The 20,118-nt window shown below is 37.0% G+C and overlaps 1 protein-coding gene across 1 annotated transcript; it reads left to right on the forward strand.

Moving 5' to 3' along the window:
* The first annotated feature begins 3,520 nt into the window (after positions 1-3,520).
* GALM (galactose mutarotase) lies at positions 3,521-19,888 on the forward strand. Its single transcript, XM_070947909.1, has 7 exons — positions 3,521-4,127; positions 9,175-9,329; positions 11,506-11,712; positions 12,687-12,768; positions 15,418-15,559; positions 17,861-18,035; positions 19,254-19,888. The coding sequence occupies exons 1-7, from the start codon at positions 3,938-3,940 to the stop codon at positions 19,329-19,331; spliced, it is 1,029 nt and encodes a 342-aa protein (XP_070804010.1). The 5' UTR covers positions 3,521-3,937; the 3' UTR covers positions 19,332-19,888.
* Positions 19,889-20,118: the final 230 nt, after the last annotated feature.

Genomic DNA, 20,118 nt, shown 5'->3' on the forward strand with positions numbered 1-20,118 from the left:
TTGTGAATCCAAGAAAAAAACCCAGATTATACACTGGGTCTGTCTGGGGCAGTGCAACCCCTATAATATTTTCGAGTTGTGAGGGAGTGTGTTATTGAGTTATATGTAGCCCTATATCTGATGCATTAGATAGATTAGAAAGAAAATGAAATACAGGCTTGGCTGAGTTATTGTATTTAAGATATAATTTAAAACATATTCAGTAATAGTTAACTGTAAATTTAAAAATGTGGAGTAAAAGGGCTTTTTGCCAATTAAAAAGAAAATAATAATGCTCCACTCCTATGGATTAAAAAATCAAGCTGGGAGAACTGCACACAAAAGACAAAGAAAGTAAACCATGTTCTTTTTCTACAAAGTTTTATTAGATTTTTTTTAGCTATGCTTTTAAAGTTTTTTTTAATGTAAGGGAGTACTTAACAATCACAATTTGTAATAATACAGGCTTTTTGCTGAATATGCAGATCATTGCCCCCAAAAGAAATTAATTCTACTGTAGGTGTTTCATTTTTGAACTCTGAAAGATGTCCATATATGGAAAAAAAATCAGCATGAACAAGTACATCTATTATCTCCTTAGATCAAGAACTATCTGGTGAGAGTCCTTTTGGAATGAACTAGATGAGAATGTTAATTCTTTAGGAGATAGAAAATCTGCACTATTTCTGTATCACATTTTAAAATCTAAAATGCCAAATAAAGATGATTAACAAAACTATTTTTTATTTTCAGCTGCTCGTGAGTAATAGACCACAAGTCAATATGCAAACAGAATATAGCACTGAATTTATTTTTAAATTATTTGCTGAGTGTTTAAAACATGAGGCAGTTCTGTTGCAAGCAATTTTCTACATGTTACAACAAGTTCTTGAAAAAGCAAATGTAGTTCTTCAAGGTACATTAATTTATGCAAAGGGTCATTATTTGTTACTATGAAGCAAGGAGAATTTTAAAAAAGATCTTTATCTTCTGCATTCCTGTTTGTATAACAAATAACAATGAATAGAAATAGGCTATTATTTTTAAGAGAGCTGAAGTAGTTTTGGGAGAGATTTCATATCCAGTGATATACAGATATGTCTTCTCCCCTCTCATTTCATTAGACATGCTATACTTGATTTTATAGTAAAAGTAAATATGTGACAAAATGAGCAAATCTTCAAGAGATAAATATGCATCTAGACTTGTGTGTATTACAAATGGTATACAAACATTTCCATTTGTACATGGAAAGAATTAAGCCTAACCGTTGTGTTGGAAGAAATGTCCATCTGGGTTCAGTTCCAAGTTGGAAGAAAGACACTGGAAACATGGAGACTGCTTGGAAAGATGGTTTAATGGACAGGACCACATGGTTTGAGCTCCTGGGCAAAAAAGAGCACATGGGTAAGAGAGAGAGAGAGATTTATACCCTCTTTTGGGCCCTGCCTTGGAGCTTCTTGTTCCTGTGTAAGAAATGTATTCTGATTGGTTGTCAGACTCCCATAGGGCCATGCAGGGGTAACTTTGTAGGTTGTCTTGAGTCCCAGGCCTGGTTGAATCTTGCTAGGTGATGATGTAATGAAGGGGCTTTGGGCAATTCCTATTATGGCTTAATGGCTTTGTCCTGGTTTGGATCTTGAGTGAGGGCTAATCCTATCATGTCCTGAGGGCCATGTCTTTTGTTTTGTAGATAATTTGGCCCAGCCTTTGTCTTGTAGATAGGTTGGCACCAAAATATCTGTGGCGGGGCATGGAGTTGAGGCTCTGAGTTTGTCTTTAGAAACATGTTTCTCCTTTAGGGAAAATATTCAGCCTTTTTAATATTTCCTAGAATATTTCATTTTCCTAGGAGAGGGGTGGGTGCTAACTTCCTATAGTTGCATCTCCATAGAAGGCCTGGGCTTAATTTCCAGAACTTTCTTTTCTGTAATAAGCAGGTAGGAGACCTGGTTTGGTATAGTGCTTAAAGCATAAGGCTAGAAATTGGGAGAATGTGAGTTCTAGTTTTAGCATCAAGCCAGCTGGGTGATCTTGGGCCAATCAGGATTTCTCAGCCTAGGAACAATGGCAAATTACTTCCAAAATGTTGCAAGAAAATTGTAGGACTTGTCCAAGCAATCATAGGAGTCAACACTAATTCAAAGGCATCAAAAGAAAAAAGAAAAGAAAAATAATATTAAAAAAATCAGATAAATGGGTATACCCAGTATTGTAGTCCACAAGTAAGATTTCAGTCAGATTCAACCAAAAGAGTACATCAACTCTACTTTTCAATTCAATATATTTCTTAAAGAATCCAGCAGAAAAACAACATATATTGTCACTTGCTACAGTATTTTAAAATAATTGCTAACTAAATATTTTAAAGAGAATTGTGTTAATCTGTCCCTGAAACAGTGGTGAAATCCAAATTTTTTACTACTGGTTCTGTGGGCATGGCTTGCCGGGTGTGGTATGGTGTGGCTTGGTGGGCGTGGCTTGGTGGGCGTGGCAGGGGAATATTGCATTGGATATTGCAAAATCTCCATTCCCACCCCACTCTGGGGCCAGCCAGAGGTGGTATTTGCCGGTTCTCCGAACTACTCAAAATTTCTGCTACCAGTTCTCCAGAACCTGTTAGAACTTGCTGGATTTCACCCCTGCCCTGAAGCATTGTAGAAAACCAGTTTCCACCCTTGACTGCAGCCTGACTTGTCAGCTCTAGGGAATGCTATGTTGTGACTGTGAATTTAATCTTTTCATTTCTGAAGCATAAGAGACTAAAAAGTAGTAATTGTTATCTCTATTTTGTTTTTGTTGTTTTAGTTTTGCTTGATTGTTTTATATTTTTAATGGATTTGTACTTTGCTCATACAGCTAGACATGGAATCATCTAGAAAAGCAATAAACAAAAATGACATGTCAATTTAGTGAGTTAAATCCAAATTTCTATATACTGGATTTAAAATAGACTATTGTGATCAAGACCCTTTGGCTACTGTTTGGACCAGACGGTCATTTTATCACAAAGTATATTCATTTTATTTATTTATAAATAAATAAATCCAGAAAATTCACCTATTGTATATAGCTAAGAATTGATACAGACTTAACAACACATCCTCTTCATCGTCATCACGCTTATTTTTTCTTAGTTTCCTCCTCCTTGATCATATGATTGAATGAGTGCAAATATTGGTTGAAGATCAGGAATGTCCGAACACTAGGCAGAAGAGCTGTTTGAATTTTTTGGAATTCAAAAAATTAAAATAGCCCTTTCACTCCCGATAAGTGCAGTCCCAAACATAAAGACCCTATCATAAAATATTAAAAAAATGTTTAATTTCGCGCTCGATAACTGCGCTACATGATCGATGCCCTTCTTTTTCCTTCTAAAGGCGAAAAACTATTTTGCTCTACTTTCAAAGTACCACTTTTTTTAATCCGAATAGACCGGGCTTCAACGTAGCAATCCGAAAGAACTACGAGTTCCATCTTGCAATGCTTCAGTTTTTATCGCGACATTCTCTCGGTTTTTCCTCTCCACCTTGTCGTTGAATGCTCACCTCTGCGAATGCGTAGGTGGTAGTTTTCGAGTTCTATGTTTTGCATCGCAGACGTGTAGGAGAGGGGGGGGGGGGTGAACGTTTTGCTGGAAACAAAAGGGACCGAGGAAACGGAGTGTTCGGATTGTTCTCTTCCTGTTTACTCTGGAGGAAGTCTCGGGGAATTAAGTGAATTTGCGCTAAGTAACCGAGCGTGGAATTCTCCTTGGAACATAGTTTCGCAGCCTTCAGAAACTTGCTTCTGCGTGCATCACGGTCGGCTGCAAGTCTAACAAAGCGAGTTTTCTTGCCTCTCCACATCAGCTGTTGGACAATTGATTGCGGACGGAATCCGTTTGCCCCACGTCCGCCTCATTTCCCCTTCCCGGTTCTGGCTGCTGACCGACGTCTAGCGCAAAGAGGAAGAAACGATGCTTGAGGTGAAGAAAGAAGCCTTTGGTGAATTGCCTCTTGGCGGAGGAACCGTGGAAAAATTCCTCCTCGCATCCGACACAGTCAAAGTGGAAATCATATCCTTAGGCTGCATAATCACTTCCTTGACGACTAAAGACAGAGACGGAAAGTTTTCAGACATTGTTCTAGGCTTTGATCATTTGGAAGGTGGGTTTGGTTGAACTTTGTAAGATTATTACAAAAGGGGAATTCTAATCTGCTTTCAGTTACATCCTTCATGTGCTTTTTTGAGGTTCTCCCTAAACCAAGAGGAGGCCTAGCACACAAATTTTAGTTTCTGTAGAACCGGTGACCTGACACCTGATCTCCAAGAGAAAGTCCCATTTATCTGTAGAGGCATAGGTAGAATATGCAGCCTTGGGTTACTAGATAGATATTGCAGTAGATGCAATCAAATATATTGTTATGCCTAGGAAGGGAATTCATAAAATGGAGTTAAGTGTGCCTGAATACTAGATATGAATCAAAGTTGAAAGAGGAATGAAACAAGACAGGGAATCTTGGTCTTTTCAGGTACATTTCATTCCCATTGCATTTAAATCATTGAAGGTTTTTCACAAGTAGCTGCCTAATTGAGTTTGTTTTCATTTATGGAAGGAACCCAGCCCCCAAACTGTTTTTACCTCACAGATGAGTAATTCAAGCACTGCAATTCTTGTTTTGAAATGTTTGACTTCACAGAATTAAGGAACATATTGCTGTGGTTTCTTTGTGCTTAGTTTCATAAGCATTTAGTAACATAATTGAGAAATAGAATGCTTTCCCTTACACAGCTCTCTCTTCTCTATTAAGCTTCTCTATTAAGCCACATTCAGAAAACCAGCTTAAGTATTAATAGTAGATTAAGAATAGAAGAAGTGCGCCACTGCTTGAGGTCTCTCTGATATGTGTCACTCTTTAACAATTTTTGTAGGCTTCAGAGTAGTTGCCATATGGCACAGACTCCAACAGATAATTAAGACTGCAGAAGAATAATTCCAACCATAGAACACCTGTATATTGCACAGGTCAGAAGGAGAGCTGAGAAAATACCTTCAGACTCCTCATATCTTGGACATAAACTGATTCAACTCCTTCTTTTGGGATGGTGCTACAGAGTATTGCAGGGCAAAACAAGTAGACACAGTGATATCTCAAAGGTGCTTTTTGAAAAGAGAACTGGACTTTCTTTGCTTTTACTTGAAGACATATTGCTTCTCATCAGGGGTGGGTTCTACTTACCTTTACTACCAGTTTGCAATGGGGCTGCGCACGTGCACACATGTGCTCTTCTGCACAAACTCAGAAGCTTCTGCGCATGTGCAGAAGCGTTTTGATGATGTCAGGGTCAGTGGGCAGAGCCTCCCGCCAGTTTTACTACTGGTTCTATAGAACCGGGGCGAACCGGAGGCTACCCACCACTGTTTCTCATCCAAGAAGCTTCTTCAGTTCCTTTTGAAAAAGCACCTTTGGGACCACCATGACCTGGATGACTGAGAATCTTCATAGACATTTAGACACAGGGACAGGTTTTTCCCTCAGACTATCTTTCTGCTGAATACCTAATTCTCACAGTGGTGTCTAATGTCTATGTGTATTTACCCAAGTAGTATGGCTGTAGAATTATTATTTATCCATTTTATTATCCTCCTTATTCCTCCCTCTTATTATTATTGTGATTATGATGGTCATTATTCTATTGCTTTGCATGTACACTGAGAGCTTCTGCACCTGAGATAAATTCCTAGAGTATCTAATCACACTTGGCCAAATAAAATATTCAATTCAATACGTGATTTGAGGAAATTGTGAAATCAAAGCCAGCCACTAGTTTTACATTTTGGTTCCTGCAAATTTACAGTGGCAACTGCCCCAATTTCAAATAGTTGTGACAGGTAAACCTTGAAGTTTGGTTGAAGTCCCATCTACAACAGGTGGTAAGGCCGCAACATATATGATCACGTTTATTTACTACAAAGACAAGTATATGGGGAGAACAATCGGCATAAGAGCTGAGTTTTTCTGAGTCAACAACTTCCCTATGGATGAGTTCAGTTCATAAATTGGTACATTCCAGCTCTTTTAATTAACTAAACTATAGTAATTTTTACAAGAGTGTTTCCTTTTCACAGGAAGGTAAAAAGGCTGATATCTTTAGCAGATAGAATGCTGTTTCCCTTTGTATTCTAACTATCCTTCTAAGCTTGAAAATTAGAGAAGGAAATCAATTCAAAGGCTGCAGAAATATGACAGTCATCTCCAAACCAATTATTTCCAATTACATTGACTACAATCCCCATTGACCCCATCCACCTCAGTCAATTGCATTCACACTGTTTGGGTATCATGGAAATTATAGCCCAATACCCTTGGACAGCTGTGGTAATTCTGCCCAGCCTGGAAGTATACGGTTATCAATCAGCAGCTCCCATATTACGTGTTGGAGATGGGACTATTTCAGAGCCTAGTAAAAGCTGAAACATATATTGGCTAACTGCTGTTGGGGGCTTTAGTGACTAAGTCCATAAGAAGCTAAATAACAAGGTAATTTTTTTTGTGGACCATAAGGAATGAAACATTTATGATAATAAGCTTCACTAATCGTATCTGATGGAAGTAGTTCATAAAAGAATATCCCAGAATCATGTAGTTAGCCTCTAACTTGCTTTAAAAGTTAGATTCTTTTTCTTGAACCAGATTAACATAACTACACTACTAGAAACAGAATTGTATTTTGATAATCTTTCTTTTGCAATGATTGATAGCAACTGTGGTTTTCCATTGCAAGAGAGACAGTTTCATTCTTTCACAATGATTAACAAATTATTGTGAAAGATTTGTCAAATTTGATGTCAAATTTGGGTGTCCTAGACTCACAGATAAGATTAGAGCAACATCTGTCAGCTGTGGCTACGGGGACGTTTGCACAGGTTTGCCTGGTGCACCAATTGCGACCCTACTTGGATCGGGAGGCTCTCCTCATGGTCACTCATGGCCTTGTCACCTCATGGTTAGATTATTGCAACGCGCTCTACGCTTGAAATGTGTTCAGAGACTACAGTTAGTCCAGAACGCAGCCACGCGAGCTGTCATGGGTGCACCTAGGTACACCCACATTACACCAATTCTCCGTGAGCTGCACTGGCTCCCTATTGGTCTCCGGTCACAATTCAAGGTGTTGGTTATTACCTTTAAAGCCCTACATGGCTCAGGGCCAGGGTATTTTCGAGACCGCTTTCTACCTCATAACTCCCAACGACCGGTAAGATCCCACAGAGTTGGTCTCCTCCGGGTCCTGTCAGCTAAACAATGCTGGCTGGTGGGCCCGCGGGGGAGGGCCTTCTCTGTGGCTGCTCCAGCTCTCTGGAACCAGTTACCTCCTGAGGTCCAGACCATCCTCACCCTATTGGCCTTCCGAAAAGTGGTGAAGACTTGGCTTTTCCGGCTGGCCTGGGGCCGTTGATCTTGCTCTTGTGATCCGGCGAGATCCGGCCATGAATGGTGTGAATGAGTTTTAATGTTTTTAATGTTTTTAATTTTTAAATGTTTTTTATAATGATTTTAAATGCATTGTGAGCCGCCCTGAGTCTTTGGAGAGGGGCGACATACAAATTGAATGAATAAATAAATAAATTAATTAATTAATGAATAAATAAATATATTTTTGTTCCTTAATATGTAAAAAGAAGAAATTCCACTGTTTATTACATTCCGAAGTGAGTTTAATGTAGAAAAAGTGCTCATTACTATTCTTAAAATTATCCTAACATTATTTATAATTAATACATAAAAGGACATTTTGAAAGAGAAGATTTCAAATGCTTAAAGATAATGTTAACCTTGTAGAGAGGGTTTATTTTTATCATTTTTAGTTCTGTTTTGATATGGTTTCACAAAACAGCTTATCACAAAAAGATGGCATTATTATTGTTGTTGTTAATCTCCAATTTGATTCACAGTTTGGGACTGGTAAAAAGTTGTTGTCATCATCATCATCATCATCATCATCATCATCATCATCATGATCTCCCCTAACTCTTAGCAATTTTGGGTTGAGGCCAGGCAACAATATTACAGAGAAGATGATAGATGGCATTTTTTTAATCAGTAGAACCCAGAGTGTGCCAACCCTGCTAGAGTAAAATGGCTGTGCAAACACTATGGGAGATGGGGTAGTCCCTCAAGTAACTGGGCCTCATGCTATCACCTTGCACCACACCTGGAAAAAAACTGGCAAGCAGTGCAGTTCATAAAGCAGAGATGTTACATGGGCATACCAAGGCATGCCCTTAACTCCCACACTGCTAAATTCCAAACACACACAGTCCTCAGGCATTAGGACAAAACCTGAAGAGTTTACTTGGCCACCTGGGGTTGTAATATATAATTGGGCATCATCAACAGACAGATGATAACAAACCCCAAACCAGCAAATGTCTTCATCTACCAGTTTCAGGTATCTGTTGAAAAGGTGAGGAGACAGAATACAACCCTGTAGTATCCCACAAAGAAGGGGCCTATGGAGCGATCTCTCCCCTTCTCTGAACACCACTGGAATCAGTCTTGGAGAAAGGAAGAGAATCAACTAAAAAAAACCCTTCAAAGCAATCTTGTGTAAATGAAAATGTGCTTTTTGAAGAATTTATATTTTTTTCTTGTCATTTCATACGTTCATATACAGTATAGGACTGCCATTTGTCAAAAACACACTCTTCTATGTTTACCCCCCCCCCTTTTTTTACAGAGGGGTGCTAAATTAAGCTGGAAAAGAGTGAATGGCCCAAGTATGTGGATCTGAGCTCAACATTAAAGTACATTACATTACCAGACAGCAGGTGTCTCAATCTTGACAGCCTTAAACTGTATGGAGTTCAACTCCCAGAATTCCCTAGAGAGAATACCGTCTAAAGAATTCTGGGAGTTGAAGTCCACATGGCTTAAAACTGCCAAGGTTGATAAACACTGCTAGTATATAATCCAATAGATATTAACTTCAGTGTAGCAGGCTGTGCACAGAGCACTGGCACCTGCATTGAAATAAACAGAGAAATCTTAATAAATGAGTCCCTTCTTTCATAAGATATTGCTCAATTAGGATTTATTGGGTCACACACAAAAGAAAGAATGCTCTCAGCAGTCTTTTAAATCTGATTAACCTTACACTAAATTCTAAAATGTATATTATCCTGTTGGTCTTTTTTATTCTCTTTCTTAGGCTACCTCAGCAAGCACCCTTATTTTGGAGCTACCATTGGGCGGGTTGCTAACAGAATTGCCAAAGGGAAAGTTACAGTGGAAGGACATGAATACCAACTGGCCATCAATGACGGCTCCAACAGTTTGCATGGAGGAGTCAAAGGGTTTGACAAGGTAGATCTGCTAGTGAACAGTTAATGATAAATTAGACAGATGATATTATTCTGGTTTTTTTCTCTTCATTGTGTGTGGAATAATCAAGCTGGATCTTACTTTGTTAGGTAATGGTGCCAGATACCATACAGGCATACAGGCATACTGTATACAGGCAACTCTAGCAATGCAAGTTCCTACAAATCTTTTAGATCAAAATACATACAAAATTGACATGTATTCTAAACCCTTCCATGTCTAGGAAGGAAGTCTATGACGGCCAGGGGTTAAAGATCTAAGAGAAAGCAACTTCTCTCCCTTTATGTTTGAATAGCAAGGGAGCAAGTTCTTAGAATCTTGCCAAGAGCAGTAGCTATTTGTGGGGTGAAATTTGTGGGGGTGGAATCCCAGTATCCCCCCATTTACTCCTATTCTACTCTTGTATTCTTTGGCCAGTTGCTTATCTCTTTCTTTTTGTTCCATAGTTCTTACGTTCATTGAGAAGTCTTTGATAACAGACTTTATGAAGGGCCTATTTATTTATTTCATTGTTTTATCACATTTACACCTCACCCATATCACCATAAGTGATTGGGTAGTTGAAAATCTAAGGAGATTTTCTTTTTTGAAAATCCTTAGGAGATGATGTCAACTGACTTGTCCTTGCATATGTTTATTAACATCCTCAAAAAAACCTTCTAATAGATTAATTAGACAGGGACTTACCTCAGTGAAGCCATGTTGTGTATCCTTGAGCAAGGTCTGTATCTTCAAATGCTTGATAATTTTATCTAGCAGTGTCCACTACTTCCCCCAGAATAGATCTTAAACTGACATGCCTGTAATTACCTTGATCACTCATCCAAAAATATAGAACAGGTTGCCTATATTACTTAGCAGATCCACAGTCTCAGTTTTAAGCGACTTAATAACCCTTGGATGGATGATAACATGGCCTGGTGAGTTGTTGATGTTCAATTTGTTAGTAAGATCTTCTTCTCTTGTCACCACTATATCGTTCAGTTCATCTAGTATCCTTCCTGAGAACAGCTCAACTTCATTTGTATTTCTTTTACCAGAGTTTATACTCATTTTTTTCATTAGGACAGATCTTTCATTTCTTAAAGTGAAAGACCAGTTCTAATGAAGAAAAGTAAAGAAAGCTATGAAGCCCAAGAAAAAACTATTCTTAAATCATTTTTTTTCTTAGGCCTCATAACTTTATAGTGCTACTCAATCATGCAGGCTCATTTTGGGGACATTTTCCTAAATTTATGAATACACTGGGCTTTCTCTTTGGGTTTCCTATTTATCAGCCTTCTAAATTTTGAAGTCAAATATGATTGTGTTTTTAGATTATTGCTTCTCTGAAGGTGAATTTTATTCTATTATGGTCATTTTCCAATATGTTTTGAGTACATATATTTCTCTCATAACCCTATGTTCTAGGTTCTAAATCTTGAGCACTACTTAAGAATAGGTCTGTTATTGCCTCCCTCTCCCATTAGTTGTATGACCAACTGCTCTAGTTCATGTATTTTTTTCTATATATTCTAATCACAGTATGCTTTATATCTAGTAAAATAACTGATACTGTTTTGTTTCTTACTAAAAACAAACATTGCTAACATTTTGAAAATCATTTACCTTTAGTTCTCCTGTTAATTCCTAGTTGAATCAAATGTTTGTAATATTTAAAGAATTGAGGCCACTATTGTATTATATTAAAACACATATTAATTAAAATACATTAAACTATCTTTATCTTTTATAATTTAGTGCATTTAAAGGATATGCATTTCTCAATATGTTTGTAGACTTCTTTATGTTCTACCTTGGTTTAAAAGTTTATGTTTAGAAAATTGCCTTCTTCACCAACTGGATTTGTCCATTGGCTCAGAATCTTTGCTCTGATGGGAGAAGACTTCATTTATTAGATACTATTTCATTGTCTGAGAGTAAAAAACAATTGAGTATAAACCTCAGGACCTATATTTAGAATAAGTAATCTCTTTCAAGATCTTCACACAAATGTCTGTACAGATACCACAGCTTTTCCCAGTGTGATGCCTTCAGTTATGTTAGGACTATAATTTCTTGCTGATTGGAAATTCTAGAAGTCTGAACACATTGGGCAGTATTTGAAAACTGGTCCAGTCGAAATAGATTTATTTAAACTCATCAAATTGTATTTTAGGCTATCTGGTTGCCTGAAATCCTGCCAGATGGTGTCCGCTTTTTCAGAATAAGTCCAGATGGTGAAGAGGGATATCCTGGTGAGCTGAAAGTATGGATATCATATACACTCAAAGATGGGGAGTTAACAATTAATTACAGAGCTCAAACTAGTAAGACTACACCAGTCAATCTAACAAACCACTCTTACTTCAATCTTGGGGGTCAGGTAAGTGAGTTTCATAACCATTATTGATGTTGGCAAGAGATAGATCCTACATTTCTTTTAACTGCTGAAGCCCTTTTCTATATAGTTATTTTTCATGTTTCTGCTGAAATCTACTACAACAGGGGTGTCAGTAAAACCCGATTGCATTGTGGACCATATTGTGACGTATCGGAATTATTTTTGCCCTTGCAGAGCCAGGGTAGGCGTGGCCTGAGTGGGCTGTACCTGGCCTGGGGCTGTGTGTTTGACACCCCTGTACTACAGTAACTAAGGGGGTTGTAGCATTTATTGATCTTAAAGCATAAGAATAGATCCTTTGGGGAATCTATTTTTTTGGAGGAAAACATCCCAAGTTGGACAAAATCCAACTTTTACATTTTCAGTGTTACATTTTGGAACATTTTGAATTTGGCTGTGAAGCAAATTTGAAAACTATACATGTAAATTGTGTTAAAGATTGCAATGTGTACAAAAATATATTCAAAACTCTCCCGACGAATTCCCATTCAGATGAAAAAAGATGAAATTGCCAAAGGTAATTTGTTGTAATGACATAAATATCAATTATATTCTTTATAATACAAATGGTCCCCAATTGTGGCCATTCAGCAACCATTTGAAGTTATTCTGGTGCTGATGGAAGGGACTTATGGCTGGTCCCCCAAGTTTGATAGCGCTTTCTTATAAGTGGATTTTAGAAAGAAAAAGTTTGGGAAGCACTGTTGTAGGGGATGAAGAGTTACTAAATCTGTCCACTTCTGTGATGAAGGTTGGAAGTAACATGTTTATTTTTCTTTATTTTATTCTTTTTTCCCTTTTTTCTATTTTTTAAAGTTTAGATTATATAGATTTTACCATTGTAACAAACTTCATAGTAAAAAATATATTAAAAAATGAGATCCATGTCAGAACAAAACCAATATATTATTATCTTTCTGTATCTAGTATTATAGTATTTTTTTTTCATGACTCAGGGCTCATCTAATATCTATGACCATGAATTTACCATAGAGGCAGATTGTTACTTGCCAGTGGATGAAACTCTGATTCCAACAGGTTGGTTAATCTGAGTGTCTTTGAAGGTGAAGCTGTATTCTAGGGAGAAAAATATTGGGCTTCTTTTAAATTTTAAGATCCTGTTTCCAAATTAACCAATTAACCAATATAACCAATTAACAGGTTATATATTGCACCAAACTGGAATTATAGGGGAATTATTGAGGTAATGACTATCAAATTTATCGCAACATTGCAGAAATTAGAACACATAGCCGGAGCCCATACTTTGTAATTTATATCCAGATGTAAGGTTTGTTTGTTTGTTTGTTTGTTTGTTTATTAACTCTCTCTCACACACACATTCTTTGCTGTGGATCTGCAGAACTAAGAATGCAGCCTTTGGTTCCCAGATGGATAGATATTCAGTAGTTTTGCTTTTCAAAACAAATACCATAAACTGTTGTCTTACAGATTCTCAACTTGCCATTTCTATACCTTAATACTCAGAATGACTGTGCTGGTTGTCTCTGTTTCCCCACATAGTGTACGTTAGGGAAACTAACTCCTTTGAAGCCAAATGGGGAGGATAATCTAACATAGGGCAGTGGTGGGATTCAAGTAATCTTAACAACTGGTTCTCTGCCCTAATGATTTCTTCCAACAACTAGTTTGCCAAATTGCTCAGAAAGTTAACAACCGGTTCTCCGGAAGTGGTGCAAACTGGCTGAATCTCACCACTGACTTAGGGGTATCAGATTGAGAATGCTATGTTAGAAGTTCAGTTCATTATAAAAGGAAACATGACAATAGGTGCAATGGTGCTTTGAAAGAAGGCCACAATGGACAATATAGTTGACAATTGCTCTTAGAATCATACTGAACGTAGAAACTTGTATTATGCCTGTACAGATTATGGTATATCTATGCCAGTGAACAGGATTTGCAATGGGTCTCTAGGATCTCAGACCTATTTAAAATCTTTTAATTGGAAATAATGGCATTCCTGATTTTTTATTTGTACTCCACTCATGCCTTTGGAGTATATTGTTCTAAGGACCCAGGTTTAGGTGAATTTACAGTACCGACTCTTTTCAGATTTCAAAAGAGGTAGCTGTGCTGCATATGGATCAGGACTTCCCATTCCTCTGACACAATCTTGTTTTAAGGGTTGAACCAAGATTTTTGTAAAATGAACAAGCTCACTTTTACAATGTGAATGTATATGTATAGTTTATTTCCATATGGGCTTTGCTCTTGCTTTATCTTGCTTCCCATGTCTTAAGTGAAGCAAGGCCTAACTCAACATCTGATCCACCTGAAGTATGTTTAAGGAAAGGAGGCGATTTTATTGGCAGCTTGATCTCACTCAGATTCCGGTTAGTTTCCAAATACATGGAAACTGGAAGTTGAATTATGGCGACTAGACTTATTATTATTATTTTTAAGTTTTGCTGCTTATCAAAGTATCTTCTTCAGTCTGAGGTATTTGTTTTGGGGGAATAAGTTCTTATAGGTTTGTTCAGATTCCCCCTAACCAACTTGCTCAAACTGAAGAAACTACTTGGATAAGTAGTGAAGCATTTCAAATCAACAAGAAAATAAGTCCAGTTGCCATGATTCAACTTCCAGACAATTCTACCTGGATGACTGAGAATCTTCATCAACATGTTTCCCAATACATGTTTTAAAACAATTTGCCCTTCTTGATTTTTACTGCTTATGTAAGAACTGTGTAGTACATTTTTTTCCTCACTGAACTGTCTAGTCTCTGGATTCAGGCAGTTATTTTTTTTTCTCTTTTTGTCCTCCTCACCCACAGTAACCTAACTTGGTTAGAGCTACTGCGCAAAGCTTCTAGTAGCCATTACCATGCTAATTTTCCAGCAGCACTTCCACCAGTGGAGTTTTTTGAGACAGAGAAACAGAAGGAATGGTTACCTTCTCTCATAACTAACATGACAAATGCACACAGGTCCTGATAATGTAGAAAGTTCTGTCTGCCAGCAAATTATTTTTTTCTATGTCTGGAGTAGGGATGACTGGCTATTACTTTAAGAATTGTGATGGATCAAGAAGGTAGGACACTTTGCACCAAGGTTTTTTTTAACTATATAAGTCAGCTAGAAGAACTAATTGGCTCAAGGTAACTCCTGCCTGCTCTCAGCAATATTTATTTATATGCTGCCTTTATTACTTTTATAAATAACTCAATATACATGAAACTACTCTCTTAACCTATTTTCTCCACTACACCCTGTGAGGTAGGTGGGCTGAGAAAGAGTGCCTGGCCTAAAGTCACCCAACTGACTTTCAGAATAGAATCCTGGTTTCTAGGCTGCTGCCTTAGACTAGACCAAACTGACTCTCTGAGGCTGGCAAAAATAAAGAGAACTGAAGATTGATTTCAAACTATTTTGGGAGTGGTTTAGGGTTTAGAGCTGGAGTGAATAAAAAACTGTGTGATGTGAAAGTACTTGCTGAAAATAATTTTTAGGAAGCTTTAAAACCACAGTGCATATTAGTGTATTTAGTACAGGGATTATTGTCTTAACAATAGCAACTGTGAAAAGCCAACAGCCACTATATACAGTATTTATGTTTCATGTCCTTTCATGTTTTTATAATTATACACCTGAACATTTCAGGCTACATCAGTTCCTTCATATCCTCACTCCTCTTTTGACTTGTTCTCCTCTCGCCAATCAGGTAAGATCACACCAGTGCAGGATACTCCATTTGACCTGCGAAAGCCTAAAGAACTTGGGAGACATTTGCAGAAGTTTCAGCTGAATGGATTTGATCACAACTTTTGCTTGGTCCAGAGAAAAGAACCACATTTCTGTGCCAGGTAAACATTTGGTTTCATTCATTTATATGTGGTAGTTGTGGAAATTTCACTCTAACTTTGCTTTATGCTTTTCTTTTTTGATTGATTCAAATTATTAATATACTGTTTTTCATTAAAAATACAGTATATACCACTAAATGCCAATTTAAATTCGTTAAAATTAGGGTCCCCACCTCCAAAGGAAAAAAAGAAGACAATACAGCAAAATAGTCAAGAGGATTAATTTTACTGTCAGAAAGCTGACAAGGAGATTGGTTATCAGAGAAGTTAGAAGAATGTTTTTTTATCTGATAGAAGTCAATTTTGGAACATAATTTGTAATAAAAGGTATTTTCATATTTTAAATGTCATGGAGGTTCATCAAAGATGTTCTTTGAGCTTCATTGAGATCTACGCCTTTCTTTCGAATTTATTGTTAAGGCCAGTGTAATGACAGGGAAACGTAAAACTACCATTGGAAATCATAACCTTAAGTTTCCTTTTCCACATTTTTATACTTACCTTACTTTTTATCTGCCTTTCATTCTTCATAAGAATATAGCAGCACAGAAAATAATAGTTAACAAGCAACATCAAAAACTTCAGCTGAGCAAAATCATAAATCCTATATTTGCTATCATCACCACTATGACTTTATGTGATAAAATGAGTCATCTGAACCAGATCTTAAATTTATTAAAAGCTGAGTCTGACATTATTCTGGTCCACATTGAAATTATCATCACAGCGATAGTTCTGTCATATTACAACATAATTTGCTTCTGTTGGTTGGACAGAGAATGCTGTAAATGTACTGGAGCATAGCTACATAGAAAGCTGCACTGCTTATTTCAAGGGGGAAATGTTGGTGCATGTAGGTTGCATGTGGATCCAGCCTGAATTCCTTAAACCAAATGCACTTTTCCTGCTGTTGACCAGCAGCCACCACATGAACCTCAGGAAAAGATGGCACTGTTTTAAGGAGAGTGCCAAGAAGTGCTATGCAAGGCTTTTATACTTTGAGGCACTTCCCCCCACCCTTTACATACAAAACACAACACAGTTCTACTGAGGAATCTGCTTCAATTACCTTTAGAATGTGGATTTTTTTAAATCAAAGATTGGAAGGGGGGAAACAGGTAGTGTGTTTATTTTTATTATTACTGTTCTTTTGATCACAATGATTTCGAATGTGTTAAAGCACTTTTAAAGTGATTCAGGATTTTGCTCGTATTTTCAAAATAAAACTAAGGATTATGTAAATAAGGCTCTCAACTGATATTGAGAGATTAATACTCATTTGATTCTGTTGTGTATGACGAGATTCATATCTACTTTATAATGGTAACTTTGGCCTGTCTGTATTATTTAAATAGAACATAAAAATCTTAGGCTGGAAGGGTCTTCAGAGTTCTTCTAGTCCAACTCCCTGCTGAAGGGAGGAGCCTTTTTTCATCAGTCAAATGTTTGTCCAGTCTGTTTTTGAAAACCTCCAATGTTGGAGCACCCACAGCTCCAAGAAGCAAGCTATTCCACTGATTATTTGTTTGGACTGTCAGAAAATTTCTTACTTCTAGTATCTCTCTTTAACAAGCTTCCACTCATTACTTCTTGTCTGCTCTCTGGTGTTTTGGAGAGTAAGTCAATCCCCTTTTCTCTGTGACAGCTTCTGAAGTACTGGTAGATAAATTATGTCCCTGCTAATCCTTCTCTTTGATAAGACTAGACATGCCTAGCTCCCTCAACCCGTTCATTGTACTATTTAGCCTCAAGGCTCTTTATCGTCTTTGTTGCTCTTCTCTGCACACTTTCCAGGATCTCAGCATCTTTTTTGTAATGTGGTGACCAAAACTTTACAAAGTATTCCAAGTATGGTATCACCAGTGCAATATAAAGCGGTAGCATCAAATCATTTATTTAAAATGAAGAGATACAGCTGTATTTTTCAAGAAAATAATTTAATTCGTAAATACTTTATGATCTCTTAAAATTATGTAAAATAGTAATATGTTTGTGGCAGCAAATCCAAGATTGCAATCATATATCCACTTACCTGAAAATAAGGTTCACATATTATATTTTAAAGGGTGACTTCTTTTTATTTACTGTAAATTACCACATCTTTCTCTAAAGCTCAAATGGCATGTGTGGGTGAGTGAACTCATTTTATCCCCCCAAAAACCCTGTGAAGTAAGTTAGACTAAGGCAGTTAACATTTAAATTTAAAAAGTTTAACATTTCATCAAAAGACAAAAATGGAGTTTCTGCAAGGAGTATATGTAAAAGATCATTTAGTAACCATCTACTACTGTCTCTTTTCAGAGCTTATCATCCTCCTAGTGGCCGAATGATAGAAGTTTATACAACTCAACCTGGTGTTCAATTTTATACAGGGAATTTCCTGGATGGGACTCTAAAGGGTAAAGAGGGCCATGTGTACTTCAAGCATTCTGGTTTCTGCCTTGAAACACAAAACTGGCCAAATGCCATGAATCAGGTACATTTTCTTAGATGTTAGAAGACTCTACATAATAGTCTTGGACCCCAATATATTGAAGCCTTTGTCATTGGGGTATAATGGGTTGAGCTATAGATTAAATGATTAGATTATTGTTCCGTTTGGAGTTGAAGAGAAATCTTACATTGTCATACAATAGAATTATCTTTATATGCTGCTCCTCCCCCCAATTTTAAATTGCATTCAAAAAGCGATCCCTCCAGTTGAAATCTGATATGATCTTCAAACGAGAATCATGTGATTTCTCTATATCTTGACTAGCTCTTAATGCCAACAAAGTTGACTACCAGATAGTAAACTAGATAGCCATCAAGCAGTTATCTATTAAATGTGTCCATTTAAGCCAATCTTTCCATACAATTCATGTTTGTTATATAAAATGTAAAAAAACCACTTTTGAAAAAGATCACAAATATTCCAATCATTTGGGAAAGAGTTTCCATTCCAGAAAAGAATATAAAGATTGGAAAAACTTCTGAACTCTGTTCAAAGTATTCTGAAGCTGTTTTTAAATACAATTGAGTACAAGTGGTGAAATCTAAAATTTGTTACTACCATTTCTGTGGGCGTGGCTTGGTGGTGGTGGGTGTGACTGGGTGGGCGTGGCCATTTTTTTTTTTTACTTTTAAAACCATTTTTTTCTACAACCTCTTCGGCGAAGAGGTTGTAAAAAAATGCTTTCAAAAAGCTGATGATCCCAGCTGAGTTGCCTGATCAGCCGAGGCTTTTTTTCTTTTAAATGCCTCTGACGATCAGGCAACTCAGCTGGGATCGTCAGAGGCTTTTAAAAGTATTTTTTCTACAACCTCTTCAGAAGATCGTCACAGGCTTTTAAAAGCATTTTTTCTACAACCTCTTCTGAAGAGGTTGTAGAAAAAATGCTTTTAAAAGCCTCTGACGATCCCAGCTGAGTTGCCTGATTGGCAGAGGCTTTTTTTTTTTTTTTTACTTTTAAAAGCATTTTTTCGGCCGAAGAGGGTGTAGAAAAAATGCTTTTAAAAGTAAAAAAATAGCCTCTGATGATTGTGCGGCTCAGCTGGGCATGGGGAGGGTGGTTTGCAGGGATTTTTGCTACCGGTTCTGTGAACCACCCGCCTCCATCGCTACCGGATTGGGCGATCTGGTCCAAACCAGGAGCATTTCACCCCTGGAGTACAAGTATGGTTCTTCTACCTAAAGTCTTTTTTTTCTTTATAGCCTACTTTTCCAGATGTCCTGCTGTACCCAGGAGATGAATACAATACCACAACATGTTTCAAGTTCTCTGTATCTTAAATGAAATCTTGCTACAAGTTAATTTTGCAAAATTATTTTAACTGATTTAAGCAAATTCTGAATATCCTAATTATAGCACAAATTTCATCCAAGCCATTAAAAAAGTAGTATTTGGATAAGTCCCCTTTTAATAGTAGAAAAGTAGTAAAATTTAAGCTCACTCAACAAATTGAATATTATCATCTCTATCTGCAGTTTACCATCTTTTGTAGCCAAAATTGTGGAAACCTTTTGGGAAAAGTGTATTTTTGAGGTTTGATGGCTAACATTTTTTTTCAGTTTCAAGATAAACATATTCCACTGCTGGAATGGCCTGGGAATAGCCCAGACCTTAACCCAATTGAAAATCTATGGACCCGACTAAAGAAACTTGTTATTTAGAAGCAACCCAGCAATAAAACCCAGTTAATAGAAGCAATCATTCAATCTTGGTTTCACATTATAACAGCTGCAGAACTAAAAGACTTGGTTCACTCCATGGGAAGATGTTGTAAGGCCATAATTCATGATAAAGGTTACCCAACTAAGTATTAACTGATGTGTTAATTTTTGTATATCTTGTTTTTTTCTGTTTCACTTTTCTTTTTTATACTGTAACTGCTATTCTTATAGCAAATCCTTCATAAAAGTTATTGCGTTACATTCTTGATTAAATTATCTTTCCATTGATATATAATTTTATGGTACTACTCCAAAAAAAAGTGATGTTATTACCTAGTTTTAGAAAATACTTTTTCCAAAAGGTTTCCACAATTTTGGCCACTACTATAAATAGAAAGTGAAGTCC

This window comes from Pituophis catenifer, unplaced genomic scaffold (genome assembly GCF_029215685.1).
Source record: "Pituophis catenifer annectens isolate HBS135680 unplaced genomic scaffold, rPitCat1.0.hap2 SCAF_1, whole genome shotgun sequence".
Taxonomy (NCBI): Eukaryota; Metazoa; Chordata; class Lepidosauria; order Squamata; family Colubridae; genus Pituophis; species Pituophis catenifer.